The following is a 19236-nucleotide window of genomic DNA, read 5'->3' as shown; positions in this document are numbered from 1 at the left end:
CTTTATAGCCCCTGTAGCTACAGCAATGCACAGTGAGTGCTTAATACATATTTAAGAAGAAGTGCATGAATAAGTGAATGACCAAATGGCATTCAGGTCTTTGTAAAGCCAGAAACTTTCTCTTTTAGCCTGGGAGATCCAATTTTGTAGGGTCTAGAAAATTGCAAAGATTTACTTTACAAGCCAATCAGGCAGATTTATACAAATAATCTTTCAGAAATAAATAGTTGAAGTGCCTCTACTGGTAAGAGGCTAAACATATTTTAAGTCTGGAAATCATCTAGTTTGATATGTTTAGCCATGGTAGTTTAGCAAAAATAATCGCATGCCTCTGATATTAATATACTTATGGATTATTTTAAATTACCACTCGTTACTAAAACTTGATCTGGTGAGTTCCAGGCAATAAATCTTGGAAAATATAACAATTTCAATATACTAAAAATTTAAAAAGAGACAGCTCTCTATGTGGCATGCTCTTAATGTATAAAACCACATATTTAATCATAGCACTTACCGTCAACGGAAAATGCTAAAATTTTTTCTATAATTATGTTTCACAAAGTTAAGACAAAACAAATCGGCGTGCCAAAAACAAAGAGGCAAAACTAAAAGCTTATATCTCATGATGTCAATATATAGAAAGTACTTAATAATTAGTAGTTAGGACTAAAACACAACAAAACAATGTAAAATTGGCTCTTTGTCATTAACTTATATGCTCTGATAATCACATTTCAAACGTTAACTTTTCCCACACTGACAGGTACAACTGCATATCTAAAAGCTAATATAACATAAATAAATTTACCTTCCTTTCCTAGGTTTTGTTTTTGTTTTTTGTTTGGTTTTTGAGATGGAATCTTGCTCTGCTGCCTAGGCTGGAGTACAGTGGCGCAATCTTGGCTCACTGCAACCTCCGCTCCCAGGATTCAGGCAATTCTCTTGCCTCAGCCTCCCTAGGAGATGGGATTACAGATGTGCGTTACCACGCCTGGCTAATTTTTGTATTTTTAGTAGAGACGAAGTTTCACCGTGTTGGCCAGGCTGGTCTCTAACTCCTGACTTCAAGTGATCCGCCTGCCTTGGCCTCCCAAAGTGCTTGGATTACAGGTGTGAGCCACCATATCCAGTTCCTTTCCTAGGTTTAAAACTACATTTCTTTTGGATTCCCGTTCACTTTTCAATCTCAGTCAATGACAAACCAAATCCTCCCCACACTTTAAAACGTGCACCTCCTTCTTGACAATTTGTAGCTTGATCTACTTTGCAACTCCCCACTGCAGAAGGAATGAATGCTGGTGTTAACAGATTTATGTGAAGTCCTTAAAGCAAGTATGGGGAAAAAGTGCTAGACAGACTAAATTGATATTATGATTATTGACAGTACCCTTTTAAACACTTCAAACGATATTAAGCAATGACACACAAAAACTTTCTAGCCAACCAGTAACAGAAATGTTTTCACTACCATAATGATACATGGGGTATGGTGAAGGAGTGGGAAAAATCACTATTATATGCATTCAAGAATAACAATGGAGCATTACACTTCAAAACCCTGGAGGTGTTATCACAGAATGTGCTTAAAGGCACAGCCAATCACAAATGCAGGCACCAGATTACAGCCAAATGAGTACTTTTACAGACACTCTCAAATGGTTCTTTTCACTTTTATTTTAGTGTTCAATTCTATATTCTTCCAAAATGAGATGTATGCCAGTTTAGAGTAAAAGGCATCATTACACAAGGCTATAAAAGAAGAAACCAAAAACCAAACCATGAAGAAGGGAAGCATACACGTAAAACACAAGAGCTAACAATCCTGACAATCGTGAGAGCTGATTTACATAATGAAATATACAATTTTTGCTTTTCAATAGTAGTTGTACCAAGACTCAAGAGATAATTTTTTTCCTGGTATTATGCTTTGTAAAGGGCACATGAAACAATGTCATAAACAATGCCTTTAATAAAAGTTAAAATACAAATGTAGAAGCATCTTTCTGTGGCCATTTAAAAAAACCTCTCCTCTAACCAAAGTCTTAGTGAAAGCTCCTCTGCAGGGGGCAAGTAATTGTGGTTCGGCTAGGCAGTTTTTTGTTGATTTTACTGGATAAGGAAATAATTTATACAATTCTTAGAACTTACACAAAATTATCAATTCCTTAAGAAAGAAGAAATACTACACCGAATAGCTATTTTGTACATTTTGTCACCTTCTCATGTAAGGGGTTCATGGCAGCCAACACTGTAGTTATATTAATTATCTTCTTCCTGATTTGCCACATAGTAGGGCCCAAATTTGAAACAGGGCTGGGCAAAACTGTTAAGCAAACTGTATGAGAAGGAAATAATGTATAGTATAAAATATAGTAGTTGAAAGACAAAATTTGTATTCTTATATATAACACATATAAAAGTACTGCTGTTTATTCATAAAAAAATAAAGATGTTACAACAGACTTTTCAGACTTTTAGAGAGAAGGTCACAGCATGATGTCAAAATGTCAATTAGCTTGCTTTATTTTAGTATGTAAAATAACTTGAATTGTATTAAAAATGTCCATTTTCAGACTTTTCAGTATTTTAAATTTATGAACAGAGCAAAAACAAATCACATAACCACTTGTATCTTAAATGATACTACAAATATCTAAAAATATTTTTATAGGAATTTTAAGTTTGTTGGACATTTCAATGTCATTATCAAATCTTTCACTCTCTTTTTTAAATTTGACATTAGATTTGTATTAGTCCGTTCTCATGCTGTGAATAAAGACATACCCGAGCCTGGGTAATTTACAAAGGAGAGAAGTTTAATTGACTCGCAGTTCAGCATGGCTAAGGAGGCCTCAGGAAACTTACACTCATGGTGGAAGGGGAAGTAAACATGTCCTTCTTCACATGGCGGGAGCAAGGAGAAGTGCCAAACAAAAGGGAGAAACACCCCTTATAAAACCATCAGATCTCATGAGAACTCACTCACTATCACAAAAACAACAGCATCGGAGTAACTGCCCCCATGATTCAATTACCTCCCACTGGGTCCCTACCACAACACATGGGGATTATGGGAACTACAGCTCAAGATGAGATTTGAGTAGGGACACAGCCAAGCCATATTGGATTTTATTGTATTTGCTTGTTTTATTTTTAATTGACACACAATAACTGTATGTTCTCACCACAAAGAAATGATGTTTGAGGTGGATATGCTAATTATCCTAATTTTATCATTATACATTGTACACAATGTACAGGTACGCTAACTACGTAACCATCTTCCTTAGGCCAATGTATAGGGAGGCTATATTGCACAATCCTCTTCCTTAGGCCAAGAACACTGAACCAAATTTCACCCTTTTCTTGATGACCTGGGGTCACTGTTGCCATTAGAATAATGACAGATGCTAATTATGATATGCTTCTACACATGTGTACAATATGATAAAATTAGGATAATTAGCATATCCACTTCAAACTTTTATCTTTTCTTTGTGGTGAAAACATTTAAAATTCTCTCTTCTAGCTATTTTGAAAAACACTATATATTGTCATTAACTTAGTCACCCTACTGTGCAACAGAATGGTATTGCACAGCAGAACTTATTCCTCCCATCTAACGATAACTTTGTACCTGTTGACCAGCCTCTCTATCCCCACCTCCCTTGCTTGCTTTTTAAGCAGGATCTGAACACCTAAGTATAGTATAGACTCATTTGCTTAGCCTCATCAAGGAATTAGATGTTTGATTTAGTAAATTTTCTATTCAATAAATGTTTATTCCTTTAAGTGTTAACATTTTAAAATAAGAAACATATAGAAGAAAATCTTTCTAAACTATATTGCAGAATCCTCTTCCTTAGGTCAAGAACACTGAACCAAATTTCACTCTTTTTTTGATGACCTAGGGTTATTGTTGTCTTTAGAATAATGGCCTCAACAGTTATGAAGGTGTTTTTGCTACCCTATTATTATTATTGTTTCTTCTGTCTTTATATTTGTCCTTTATAGCTTTCTGTCACTGTAACAACTGTTACTTCTTACAGTTGTCAGTGGACCTGCTTCTACCACTGATCTCTGTACTTCTACTTTGTATGGACTAAAAAGTCACTTTGGCTGTAAGCCACTTTTTGCTTATTTGTTGAGTTTTGTCTATGTTACAATTAACTATGGTAACATCAAGTAAGTTACATGTATAAAGTAAGTAGTTATGTCACAACAGTAAGGTAGGCAATCTTCCTGTTTAAAAAATTTGTTAGAAATTAAAGAATTTCAAAACTTCATTATCTCTAATTAAAAATAGCTCTTTCTGCCTGGATGCTGAAATTACCTCAAATGTCTCTTTATAAGATGGCTGGAAGGGGAATAATTAAAATAGCAACTATTACTGGCTACTGGGATTATGCCAGGCTCTTTACATCCATTTCTACCCATCCTTGCAATATCCGCAGAAGAGAACTATTATTCCCATGCTGCAGATGAGAAAGTTGAAGCTAAAAAAGGTTCAATAGCAAGCTTACGGTCACGAAGCTAGTAGGTGGCCTATCTGAGATTTGGTCACTAGACTATTTGATGCTCAATCCCATGAACTGTCCACTATGCCAATGAAGTGGAAATAATCAGTGTTTACCTATAAAAAAACCCCAAAGGTTAGGAGTCCTAGGCAGGTGAATCACCTGAGTTCAGGAGTTCGAGACCAGCCTGGCCAACATGGAGAAACCCAGTCTCTATTAAAAATGCAAAAAATTAGACGGGCGTGGTGGTGGGCGCCTGTAATTCCAGCTAATCGGGAGGCTGAGGCAGGAGAATCGCTTGAGCCTGGGAGGTGGAGCTTGCAGTGAGCCAAGATCGTGCCACTGCACTCCAGCCTGGGCAACAAGAGCAAAACTCTGCCTCAAAAAACAAACAAACCAACCAATCAACCAACCAACCAACCAACCAACCAACCAACCAACCAACCAAAGGCAATACTAACAATACAATGACTTACTTTCTGTCTCCAAAAATTCTTCAAAACCACATCATTTAATGGTTAAGAAGAATCCTGAAACTTCCTACTCTGACAAAGATGGAGTCTAAGGGACCAGGCACATTCTCCTGCCTTAAACCAATTTAAAAAATGGAGAAAATAGAAGAAACAACAATTTTCAGACATTAGAGAGCAAAAAGCACAGGAAAACCTACAGATCCAAGAAGCTCAATGAATTCTACACACAAGAAACATGAAGACAATTATAGTGAGCACATCATGATGAAATTGCTCAAAAACAGTAGAAAATATCAAAAGCAGCCAGAGAAAAAAGAACAAAGATAAGGATGATAAAAGATTTGCCAGCAACAATGCAAGTGAGAAAATGGTGGAGCAAATTCTTTAGAGTAATAAAACAAAAAAGCTGCCAAAATATTTTCCAAAAATGAAGGCAAAATGAAGGCTTTTTCAGTCTTCAGTCTATAGTAATAAATACAGGTGGTTGTTGGTGAAACAACAGACCTATAGGTAAATAGAACAGAATTGGAAGTTCAGAAATAAACTGACACACATAAAATCAGCTGATTTTTGACAATAGTACCAAGACAATTCAATGAGGAAAAGACAGTATTTTCAACAAATGGTATTAAAAAAGAACCTAAACCTTACCTCACACAATATGCAAGAATTAGCTCAAAATGTATCAAAGACCTAAATGTAAAAACTAAAATTATAAAATACCTCAAAGAAAACATAGGAGAAATTTTTAGTGATCTTGGTTTGGCAAATATTTTAAAAATAAGACATAAAAAGCATAAAATCTAGAAGAAAAAACTGATAAATTGCACTTCATAAACATGACATTTCTGCTCTTCAAAAGACAGTTATGAAAATAAAAAGGTAAGCCACAGCTGAGAAAACATCTGCAAAATCTGTATCTGACAAAGCCCCAGATCCGAACTATATAAATATCTCTTAAAATTCAATAATAAGACAAAAAAAGTAAAAGTACTAAAAATATTTGAACAAATAACTCCCCAAAGAAGATACAAAGATGGCAAATAAGCACATCATATGTCCAGTATCATTACCTATTAGGGAAACGCAAATAAAAACCACAAGAGGATACCGTTACATATTCACTAGGATGGCTAAAATTGAAAAGACTGACCATGCCAAGTCTCAGCAAGCATGTGGAGCAACGGGAACTCTGAAGTACAACTAGTGGGAATGTAACATGGCACAGTCATCTTATAAAACAATTTGGTAGTTCCATAAAAAGTATAATATACGTCTACCACAGGACCCGGATATTCTACACAGGACCCGGATATTCTACTCCTAGGTTTTTACTCAAGAGAAACGGAAGTGTGTATCCACACAAACACTTGCATATGAATGTTCATAAAAGCTTTATTACAGTATAAGAGCCAAAAAATAGAAAAACCCAAAGTCTCTCAACAGGTGCACAGATCCACAAATGTGGTATATTCATAAAATGGAATGCTATTCAGCAATAAAAAGGAGCAAACTACTGATGAACACCTCAACATGGATGAATTGCAAAATAATTATGCTAAGTAAAAGACATCAGACCAAAACAAAAGTACATATTGTATGATTCTATTTATATAAACTTCTGCTATAGAGATAGCAGATTAGTGGTTGTCTGGGATAGGTAAAGGGGGAAGGAAAGGACAGAGTACAAAGAAACATGAGGAATCCTGATGATGATGATTGTTTATTTTCCTGATTGTGATGATGGTTTCACGCAATCACACATATGTCAAAACTCAGTTAACTGGGGGCGGTGGCTCTTGCCTGTAATCCCAAGCATCTTGGGAGACTGAGGTGGGCAGAATGCTTGAGCCCGGGAGTTTGAGACCACCATGTAGAAATGGTGAAATCCCATTTCTACAAAAAAATACAAAAATCAGCCAGGCATGGTGGTGTGCACCTGCAGTTCCACCTACTCAAGAGGCTGAGGTGGGAGGATTGCTTGAGCCCAGGACGTCAAGGTTGCAGTGAGTTGCGCTCGTGTCACTGAACTCCAGCCTGGGTGACAGAGTGAGACCCTGTCTCAAAAACACACACACACACACACAAATCCTCAGTAATTTGTACACTTTAAATATGTGCAGTTTACTGAGCATCAATTGTATCTCAAAAAAGCTGTAAAACAAAGTGTATTAGTTCATTTTCATGTTGCTCATAAAGATACTCCTGAGACTGGGCAATTTACAAAAGAGGTTTAACTGGAGTCACAGTTCCACATGGCTGGAGAGGCCTCACAATCATGGTGAAAGGCAAGGAGGAGCAAGTCACATCCTACGTGGATGGCAACAGGCAAAGAGAGAGCTTGTGCAGGTAAACTCCCATTTTTAAAACTATCAGATGTTGTGAGACTCATCCACTATCACGAGAACAGCACAGGAAAGACCCACCCCCATGATTCAATCATCTCCCACTGAGTCCCTCCCGTAACACATGGGAATTATGGGAATTATGGGAGCTACAAGAGGAGATTTGGGTGAGGACACAGAGCCAAACCACATCACAAAGTATTTAGTGTGATTAACTCTCCATAAATATTAGGTATTATTATATTATTTTTAATATATGAAGCCTTTAAAACAGTGCTCTGCAATCTTTTGGCTTCCCTCGGCCACACTAGAAGAACTATCCTGGGCCACACATAAAATGCACTAACGATAGCTGACGAGCTTGAAAAAAAAATGCAAAACAAATCTCATAATGTTTTAAGAAAGTTTAAGAATTTGTGTTGGGCCGCAGGCAGTCTGTGGGCAATAGCTTGGACAGGTTTGCTTTAAAATAAACAGAAAAAAATAAAATAAAATGAGGGAGAATCTGGACTACTTCTCTGAAGGGGTACAAATGATTTACAAAATTTATCTCCACTTCAGAAATGCAGAAGAACCTATCAAAGCTTCAAATTCCCTGAGATGTCAGAAAATCTAAGTTATTTCCAGTTCAGAAACGGGAAAAAAACCTATCAAGGCCTCAAGCTCCTTGAGATTCAGGAAATCTCCTCACTCCTCTCCACAGCACAGAGCATCCAGTCTGTCATGAAAATGTAACAAGAAACAATGAAAAACTTAAAAACCTAGAAATGCACAATCAGAATGTGACAACATCAAGAAAAGAAACCCTAGGTGTCCAATGCAAGTTTGATGAGTTGGAGAATGCCCCAGTGTTTCCATAGCACTGGGGAATTTTCTAGTGCTCCAATGGAATAACATGACTTCCTCCGATACCTCTTTCCAGATCAGAGGTCTCCTGATCAGTCATTAATCACCAGAGGTAATCAAGGCATAGGGATAATAATTTAATTGATTACTTATAACTAAGATATTATTGAGTGCTTTCTAAGTATCAGGCATACACTTATCCTCATACGAGTCCTACAAGCAAACTGAGGCACAGAGGACAAAATTACCTACCCAAAGTCACCCAACTAGTAGTAGAATCTGAAGTTAAACCCAGGCAGGCTGATGCTTAAGTCTGTGTCTTTACCACAAAACTATACTATACTAAACATACTAGACATGTTTTTCTTACCTTTAGAACATGCTGAGCATGAATCCTGTATGAGCACCAGCTTTTCTTTCCCCTAAACTGCCTCATGAAAATACTGTAGGAATTGAATTAAGCTATAAATGACAGGCTTTCAGCTAGAAGATATTTTATAAATTATTACAATTTCTTTAAAAAGTAATTATATTAGCTTAGAAATCACTAAAATGGAATCCTTAAAATAGATCACTTTCTTTCTGCTTTTATTCAGTTTTATGATTAATTTAGTACCTCTAAAAGAAAGTAGTTTTACATATTGAAACATTCCTTACAGGGGGAAAAAAAGCCCATTTGATATTTTAGTACCCAACATTTCTTTTTAAGGCAAATTCCTTTCTTGCATATAAGATACTAAGAATTAATTTTGTTTCTACTGAAAACAAATGAGAAGTCAAATATACATTTCCTATAGAGTAATGTAACTTGAAATCAGCCTTCAAATTTAGAAAAAAAGAGCATAAAACTTTTTCATTATCAATGCTACACAAATATTTACTTTCACTATTTAATGATACATTTAATTATCAAATATGAGAGATACATACACACATACATACACAGATACAGAAATAGTCGGTCAACCTTTTTGTTTCTCATGTGAGACATTTACTGAACACCTCTATGTACCAGGTACTGCTAAGTGAGATAGAGGTACAGCAGGGAACAAAACAGACACAAATCTCTACCCTCAGGTATTTACACTCCAGACAGGTGAGTCAGTTAACAAACAAATGGGAAGAACATATATACAGTATGTCAGATGATGATACATCGAATGAGATAAAACACGGCTGGAGTTAGGAACGTAGTGACTTAGGGGTTTGGGGAAACTGAGAAGAGAAGGGTGGCAGTCACTCTTTTCAACAGTCTGCCTTCGAAGATCTTTTGTTCATATCAGAGAGGAGAATATGTGGGAATGAATGGAAATCTGGTTCACCCCTGGCCTAATAAGAAAGAATAAACCCAACAAATGGTGACATATGAGGGACAAGAAGTCTTTTTAAGAGCAAAAAAGTCACGTGAGCATTCCTATGTCCAAAACGGGCTACATGAATAAGCCCAAAGGGGTTTATACAATTATTCAGTTTCTTTTCATAATCTCATGATCTTACCAAAAATAATAATGTTTCCATTTCCACCTCTAACTGATATATAATTCTTAAAAAATCAGATACATGCACAAAAAGTTCTAGGTTTTCAAAAACAATTTTTCAAACTGTTCTTCTGACAAAAATTAACATTTCTCCATTAATATATACACAAGTTAGTATCAGAATGTACTCATTTTAAATCAATTTCTCCTTTTGTACAGAAATAATAATGTAGAAAACTACATTATTCTATTAAAGTCACATGATAAATTGCTTGTCATCTGAGCCAAAGGTTCAGGGCTCTTTTAAAGTTTTAAAATTACAGAGGAATCAAACAAAGGCCTTTAAGTCATTAAGTGTTCCCTTATGAGGATATCCCTTTACAAGATCACTGATACAATCTATTTCACTGTTTGCTAGCGTTTTAAAAAAAGTAAGTTCCTCTTTATTTCAAATCCTCAATCCTGTCTCCCTCAATTTCCATCTATTTGTTTTAGTTCTTTCTTAGAAAAGATCAAAACAAGCTTATCCTATCTACCACCAACCTTGGATGTGCAGCTGTGTACGCTCCTACCCAGGGCCTCTTTTCTCCAGTTGAAACATGCCCAGTTCCTTCAACTCTTATTTCTCATACAATAACAGTGCCTGTATTTTAAAGATGCATGTATCATTTCATTTATACCTCATCCTAAATCTATGAAAGTACAACTTCCTTCCTTCACTTAAAAAATTTATCTTATAAAAGAATCCTTAAGCTGCATAATTAAGTCTCTCATGATGAAAAGCGTGCATACGTCTTACTCATCTTTTGTTTGAGGAAATGCTTTTTGAACCTAAATGAAGTTCTCAAAAGTCACACCAATGAGTCATTACTGGCCATTATTTATTATTATTTATTTTTGAAGGAACGGGCCACGACATGCATAGATGTTAGTAGACTTTAAAAAAAAAATCACATAAAACAATTAGTTTGTTTAGCAAAAATGTGTAAAGCAGGTTTTTTCAAGGTGTAGTCAACAGACCATCTGAGAGTCCTTGTTAAAAATGGAGACTTCCGGCCGGGCGCGGTGGCTCAAGCCTGTAATCCCAGCACTTTGGGAGGCCGAGGCGGGCGGATCACAAGGTCAGGAGATCGAGACCACAGTGAAACCCCGTCTCTACTAAAAATACAAAAAAAAAATTAGCCGGGCGCGGTGGCGGGCGCCTGTAGTCCCAGCTACTCAGGAGGCTGAGGCAGCAGAATGGCGGGAACCCGGGAGGCGGAGCTTGCAGTGAGCCGAGATCGCGCCACTGCACTCCAGCCTGGGCAACAGCGTGAGACTCTGTCTCAAAAAAAAAAAATGGAGACTTCCAGATTTCTCCAGACTATGGAATCAAAATCTCTGGAATGGGGCCTTGGGGATCTATCGTTGAGGAAAAACCTACATAATCTTTGTGTACCCTGGGGTTTAAGCATCATGGCATAAAGATTTAAATTCAGCTTTTGCCTCCTAAAGAAGGATCTTTGGGTATCTCACCTGTAATCCAGGAATAAATCGAGTGTCCTTTTCAACCACCAGAAGTTCAGTGACGTCGGCATTGAGAATAGATCTTGTGATTCCCCCTGGCCCAGGGCCCACTTCGTAAACATACGCATTTGCCAGATTGCCAGCTTTCCTGACAATTTTATCTAGAGGAAAAAGAGTTTTAGTTATCTCGATTAACTTGGCAAATTTCAACGTATGAAATTTAGCGAGAAAAATCTTCTATAAAAATCCAGCCATTACCCAATCAATTGATCCTTTACGTACAACATTTATTTGACTAACTCTCTACTTAAATTAACATGAAGTGGCAATTCAATATGCTACCACAGCACTGTTGAACTGTACCAGTTCCTTAACAAAAACAGGATTAGCATGACAAAGTTTCTTAGCTTAAATTTAGCTAATATTGCAGTTTCTATCTGCCCCATGCAAATTCTTTTCAAATTGATTTGAAACCAACCACCTCCTAAGAACAGATTAGATAAGCATGCAGCACTTTTCTATAGTTACTGAACATTGAATATCTGAATAAGCAACACTAGTTTCACATACAGAATCTTCAGTATTGCTAGTATTGCTAGTGAAATCCAAAAGCAAAAAGTGCTGAAGTCTCCTTTTTATCTAGAGACATCTTGTTGGTGGTCAATATGGCAACGGCAATAAGTTCTTAGATCACAGGATTTTCAGAAATTTGAATTCTTAGTCATTTTCAGGAAAAAGTTAAATTGAGCAGTTGAGGGTTTTTAAAGCTTTGAACACATGCATGTTAATATGGAAAAATAAATTTTTTAATTAATCAAATTCAACTTAGCAGCCCTTAAGACATCATAAAAGAGTAAAGTATTGACTCAGTGCAGCCAATCATCACATCTGGAAAAACATGCAATGGGCTGGTCTCAGTGACTCTGAGATATGGAAATGCAAGGAACTGGTCTTCCTAGGATAGTGGAAATTTAGTCACTGAAAACATACCAGCACTTCTTGTAAGTGTTCACAGTCCTATTTTTGCTTGTTTTCAACAACATACCTTTGCCGGCTAAAATGAAGAAACTAGTTTCTTAACCATCCAAAAATGGTTTAGTCTTTAAACAGGGAGGGAATTAGCATCCACAGACCATCTTACCTGTTATGATCGATTTACACACATTCTCACCTAATCCTTACATGTTAACCAAGGACTCCTCTCCCAATTTCATTTCTCTTAACCTTTCAGTTTCCTTGTCTATTGTTTCATTTGTACAAGGTCATGGACTTCAACACAGGTATAAATTCTAAAGCCAATGCCTCTCAGAGGGGGGAACAGGAAGGATACATTATGGAATAAATTTAATATTCTCCTTCTTTAAAATGGAGAGTTACAACAGTAGGCAGGTCTCTGCTCTCAAACTTTTCAGGCACATTGAAATACAAATGAATATTAAAGAAGCACTATCAAATCAATGAGCCTGGATTTCATTCTTGTTTTCCTCTGCCTGAGCATCTAACCTCAGGTAAATACCCTAATCTCCCTTAACTCTGGTTCCCATAGAAAGAGTGGATAATACCTAGAATTTGAAACTTACTCCTGAAGATAAAAGCTCATGAGAAAATGTATTTGAAAGATTTTTAAAAATATAACATTATATAAATATATAAAATATATTTTTAAAAATATAGATAGACCTATAACTTCTACCCTAAGAATGGTGATTTATATTTAGGATGTGGCTATAACAAGCGAAAAGGTTGGCACTAGCTATTACTAGAACCAAAGAATTTTAGAGTGGGTAATCTTTTAAAGTAGTAAGCCCTTCTTCCAATTAAAAGATGAGGAAACTACCAGGCGCGGTGGCTCACACCTGTAATCCCAACACTTCGGAAGGCCGAGGCGGGTGGATCACTTGAGGTCAGGAGTTCGAGACCAGCCTGACCAACATAGTGAAACCCCATCTCTACTAAAAATATAAAATTAGCTGGGCATGGTGGCTCAAGCCTGTAATCCTAGCTACCTGGGAGGCTGAGGCACAAGAATCACTTGAACCGGGGAGGCAGAGGTTGCAGTGAGCCAAGATCGTGCCATTGCACTCCAGCTTGGGCAACAAGAGCGAAACTCCGTCTTAAAAAGAAAAAAAAAAGATGAGAACACTTAAGAGTTACATTATTTTATCCAAAGTCATATTGCTACAGGCAGAATAAAGACTACACGTCCAAGAAATAAAACATTTTATGTTTTCTGGAGTGTGCTTCATTTAAGTGAAAATGAACTTTTTGGGCGTGATTTACTGCTCTTTGCAACTTCTGAAGTGGGACCAAACAGAATGAAATATGAACATCTCAAAACCTAAGTACTCCAGCACTGACTTAGTAGCCATATTTGTAATATATTTTTGCAATCTCATCTCATAGAACATCACTAAGCAATGGTGATGGTAGTTGAACGACCATATATTAATACATTCGTCAAAACTCATCAAATTGAGCACTTCAAACTGGTGAATTTTACTGCATATAAATTATATCTCATAAAAAGTGACTTTAAACAATTAGGTGTGGGAATGTAAAATTGCTAAAAGTAAGCTCCTCGAGGAAACACTGCCTTGTTCACGCCCATATCCTACCCCCAACACTAGCACAACGGTGCTTGCCTAATACATACTTACGAATGAATATTAGCGTCCCCGAGGCTTTCTTAGACTCAACAGGTAAACGTTTAAACCACGAATCCTACGAGGGATACTCTTTTCACCAACTTATTGATAAAATCCTGGCACCAATTTAAATTCTGGTAACTTTAAACTGTATGTAAAGCAAGTCAGTCAGCATGTGCTGTACCACTTCAGAGTGATTGATTTCAAAGTGACCCAGATTCCAGTATTCACCAGCGCCTTTCACGACACACGAACCCTTCCTCCCCTAGTGAGCTCGGCGTCTATGCAGCCTGCCTGCAGGCTACACCCCCCTGAACGCGGAGTTTTGTGAGCAATCAACGCACTTCACGTGTCTCCTGGGCGGTGGGACCGGAGTTCTTTTGATACAAAGAGGTCGAAGGACCTGACCAAAAGCCCGTCGCACGCCAGTGCCTGGACACCCGCCCGCGGGGACGTGTGAGACCCCCCGGCCCACGCCCCTAGGGACACTGGGGAGACATCCGGGGAGCACTGCTAAGCCATCCACCTGTCAGCCTCAAGTCCAGGAGGAAATTCTGTGATAGCTGCTTCGTTGCTTGCAGTCTGAACAACTTAATGATTTCTCGAATCGTGGGCAACGGCGGGAGACGGCAAGTACTGAGCTTCCCGGGGGCAGCCATGAGACTCGGCAAGCACGAGCCACCCCTGTCTCACCCCGGCCCTTCACAGACGCTCCGAAAGTAACGCGCAGGGTAGGAATCTGCGAGACGTAAGGCCCGCCTCGGAGCCAGCCCCATTGGTCAGACCTACCCCACCGGAAGCGATGACGGTAGACAGGAAATCCGGGTGTGCTGAGAGCGCATGCGCTGCGTCCTCCTGCGAGAAAGGCAGGCAGGGTGCGCCGCGACTTCCGCAAGTGAGAGCGGCGGAGGAGCCGGGTGGGCGAGGCTTCTCTGGAGCGGGCGGTTGGGAGAGCGCCCAGGAGGGCGGGACGAGGCGGGGCCTGGGCAGGGTGGGGTATTTCGAGGGAGTTGCTCTGGGATTTGGTGCAGCCGCTTTACTCCAGCCCTGAAGGTTCTAAGGGCTTCTGGCCCTTTGACGTTCCAAATGCCCATCTGTGAATATTAGACGAAAAGCGGGTGTTTAGAGGCAGAGCTATTGTTTGTTAGCAGTTCTTTCTTACGGTGAGGTGTTTTTAGAACCTCCGCTCTGCAGATGCTTCATGACAGGTTTTTAACTTTGTTCAGCCTCAGTTTTTTCATCGGTTAAGTGGACCTAATGTCCACCTCAAAATTGTGAGCACTAAATGAGAGAGTTCGCCTGGTGTGCACGTTGAGAACACAGTGCACGCATGGCATTGGGTAAGCTCGTACGTGATCAATGGTGGCTGTTATAATTGTTTGGCAGATGAATAATTAGCCAGTGTAAAGAGGTCATTTAATTTGCTAGGATTACAGCTAAGAACAGAGAGAAGACTCAAATATGAGTTCTGCCCTTCCATTATACCAGATAAAACAACGAAGCAAAGAAAAATATTAAAGTTTCTCTGATAGATGGGATAATTTTGCTCTTTTAACCCTGCTTATATTTGGACATTGCTGCATTGATCACAAATGAATCTTAACGTTTTTGTCCCTCAGTAAGTTTTAAAAAAAGCTAATGGAAACCGAAATAACTGTGGGCATGATACAGAAATGGGGAGTACTTTGAAATTCCAGTGGACAACCCAACCACCTTCTATAAAAGCTATTTTAAAAGGAACTGAGATAATCTCCTAACTTTAAAAAACAATGGTGACTACCATAGAAGTAAGGAGATTTACCCAACGTGGCATCAAAATGTAGGCTGAAAGTACAGACTCTTGATTCAGATATCTTATTGTCCACAACACACTCTACCTGAGAAGGCATTCATTCCCAGTTGTATTCATTATTTCACGTACTCCTCGCAATGGTCCTGTGTGAATGAAATTATTATTCTTAGTTTGCTGTGAAGAAATAGGGGAGGTGAGGTCATTTGACTTGCCCAGAGTCAGACAGCAAAGTACAGAGAGAAGACAACCTGAGTTGTGTCTTTTCTGAGTTCTGATCTCACTGGCCACACTCAAGTGTCAGCTTATTATTTTTAAGCTAATTTATGTTAATTTATTAACATTTAAATATATAGAAATACGAATCTAGGTGTAAACATAAGCTTACAGTTTTCATGTAACTATTTAAACAATTGCAATAAATATACACAAAACCAATATAAATAGTCTTATTAATTGACAGTGATGAACACTGTTAAATCATTACACTTAGTGCTAACTGGCAAGATTCCTTTTTTTTTTTTTTTTAAAGTTTCAGCTTACCAGTGATACAGTGTGCCATTTAATGACTGGATGTTCTCATTAGTTTCTGGAGTCAAACTATTACCAAATCTTTGTTCAAATTTTTTTCCATTGTCACTTGTCTTTCTTTTGGAAGAGCATGGAAGCTACATATTAAGTCTGCCTGCATCTGTTTTCAGTAGCTTGTAAACAAGTGAATTTGAATTATTTGGCACTAATGCTACCATGAACATACACGTTGCCTAACAGGTATAAAAAGGATATTCAGAGGACCCTAAATATAATCACATAAGCTTTTTAAAAGATTAACATCAACATAAAAACAAACTAAAATCTAAATGAGTAAAACACCTTTGCATGGAGAATTTGTAGATGCCTGATAATTTGTCCCCAGATGTAAATATGAATTTATGGGTGGCTTATACTATGCCATTTTCAATAACTGACATTTGTGAGATTATTATCTACTATTTATAAAGAAGCTTCCTATGTTACTTAATTCTCATTTCAGTTCTGTGATGTAGGTTCACAAAGATGTGTCTTAGTTCATTCCTGCTGCTACAACAAAATATCTGAGACTGGGTAATTTATAAAGGACAGAAATATACTTCTCACAGTTCTGGAGGCTGAAAGTCCAAGGTCAAGGAGCTGGCAAGTTTGGTGCCTTGTGAAGGCTGCTCTCTCTACCTCAAGATAGCATCTTGTTGCTGCATCCCCCAGAAAAGAGGAATGTCATGTCCTCACATGTCCGAAGGCAGAAGGGCAAAAAGGGATTAGCTAATTCCCTCCAGCTCTATCAGGTTGCTAATCCCATTTATGAGAGCTCTACCTCAATTAATTAATCACCCCCTCAGGGCCTCCCTCTCAATATACTACCACATTGGTGATTTAGTTTCAGCACATGAATTTTGGGGGACATTCAGACCATAGCACAGTGCTTTGCTAGTAAGTGGTGGAACTGAGTTTAGGTCTTCTGTCTACACTATGCTTTTTATTAACCTCTGGTACGTGTTAAATAATTTTTTAACTGAGTTAAAAATTCTAGCTTAGGAGAATCTTCCAAGTTTTTAATAGTTTTTTGAGATCCAATTTTTATCATCATAAATATCTAATCCTTGGTTTTTAATTTTCAGAAAATTATGCATAACTCCCTGCAAAAGCCTAAGAAATCAGCAGGGGGTGTTTTAGTAGTGTATTTCACATATTAATGCAAATGGTTTTATCCCTTAAAAGAGAGGTATGCAGTTTCATCAGTTTTGAAGCTTTGAAGTGTCTGCTTCATCTAGATACAGATTTTAATATGCTAAAATATTATAATTAATACAGAAATCACTAGCCCCACCTGTCAGTGAAGATGAAGAACTACAAATGATTCATACTAAACTATATTGCAGAATTCTAATTTGCATAAAATCCCAAAATGGTTATATAGGAAAATTACTTATTATTTTAGTATTTATTTTAATAAAAATGCATATGTGACTGTATTTGGCATAAGTGATTTAGTGTCTATTTATAGAAAAAGTGCTAATTCTAAAAGGTTGTCATTTTACCGTTCCCTGAAAGAGACTTGAAAGCTGCAGAGAGCAGTATCTTCCTGCCATGTGGGAATTTGCAGAGAAAATTAAATGTGGTTTGGAATTGCCAAATTGAACTTTATAAAATGACTATTATGGTATGTAAAGTGCCCTTTTCTGATAGTATTTTATAATTACATATAATATGATTCAATGCTCCAGAGAAATATTAAGAGCTGCATTTCGCACAAATTTAGGGTTTTTTTGTTTTAATGGCTCTTTGATGCCCACTGTTCACAAAGGAATCTAGTGACCTACCTAGAGGGAAAAAGGAAAAACGTGATAACTTTGAGCAGACAGACCAAATGCTTATTCTGTGGGGATAGAAGTAGGACAACTTATGGCAACAAAACCAGCTAATTGCCTGAGGGAACCATGGAACACTTACACTATTTTTGAAAATATAGTGTTTATCCCTATTTCAAGCAGTATTTGAAAGCCTGCTCATTGTCCCCAAAGGTCTGTGAATTACTATCACGTATTCTAATGAGGTGTTGAGGATGGGCAACTCGTTTGACTCAGGGAGCTATGGGTAGAGCTTTTTCCTATACAGTAAGCAAACCTTTTTGTGAATGAAGAAAATATGCTAATAGCATTATAAAATAATTAGCCTTTATTATATAGGCAAACCTTTGAGATACTATAGGTTCAGTACCAGACCACCAAAATAAAGTGAATATCTCCATAAAGTGAGACAGATGAAGTTTTTGGTTTTGCAGTGCATATGAAAGGTATGTTTACATTCTATCGTTGTCTATTAAGTGTGCAATAGCATTATGTCTACAAAAAATATGTACATACCTTAATTTAAAATACCTTATAGCTAAAAAAATGCTAACGGTCATCTGAGGCTTCAGTGAATGTTAATCTTTTTGCTTGTAGAGAGTCTTGCCTTGACTTGATGGAGCTAACTGATCAGGGTGGTGGTTTCTTAAAATAAGACAGTGAAGTTTACTACATCTTTTAACTCTTTTTGTGAAAGATTTCTCTGTAGCATACAATGCATTTTACCCACAGTAGAACTTCTTTCAAAATTGGAATGAGTCCTTTCAAACTCTGCCACTGCTTTATCAACTAAGTTTGTGTAATATTCTAAATCTTTTGTTGGCATTTCAACAATGTTCACAGTATTTTCACAGGAGCAGTATTCTACAGGAGTAGATTCCATCTCAGGAAACCACTTTCTTTGTTAATTCCTAAGAAGCAACTCCTCATTCGTTCAAGTTTTAACATGAGATTGCAGAAATTCAGTCATATATTTAGGCTTCACTTCTAATTCCATTTTTCTTGCTACTTCTACCACATCTGCCATTACTTTCTCTACTGAAGTCTTGAGCCCCCCAAAATCATCCATGAGAGTTAGAAACCGCTTCTTCCAAACTTCTGTTAATGTTGATATTGTAGCCTCCATGAGTCATGAATGTTCTTAATGTCATCTAGAATGGTAAATCCTTTGTAGAAGGTTTTCAATTTATTTTGCCCAGATCTATCAAAGGAATTACAATCTAGGGTAGCCATACCCTTACAAAATGTGT

The 19236-nt window shown here is 37.5% G+C and overlaps 1 protein-coding gene across 1 annotated transcript in view; it reads right to left on the bottom strand.

Annotated features, from left to right (window-relative positions):
- Positions 1–19236, bottom strand: part of TFB1M (transcription factor B1, mitochondrial) — a 695218-nt gene that overhangs the window by 40237 nt on the left and 635745 nt on the right. Inside the window, exons 2-3 of the mRNA XM_050786810.1 lie at positions 14340–14519; positions 11178–11329 (exon numbers count right to left, since the gene is read on the bottom strand). Coding sequence (XP_050642767.1) covers positions 11178–11329; positions 14340–14472 — 285 coding nt within the window. The 5' untranslated portion in view covers positions 14473–14519. The remainder of the gene's footprint in view (positions 1–11177; positions 11330–14339; positions 14520–19236) is intronic.

The sequence above is a fragment of the Macaca thibetana genome, chromosome 4 (assembly GCF_024542745.1).
Source record: "Macaca thibetana thibetana isolate TM-01 chromosome 4, ASM2454274v1, whole genome shotgun sequence".
Classification (NCBI taxonomy): Eukaryota; Metazoa; Chordata; class Mammalia; order Primates; family Cercopithecidae; genus Macaca; species Macaca thibetana.
This window is presented reverse-complemented; position numbering and strand designations above follow the sequence as displayed.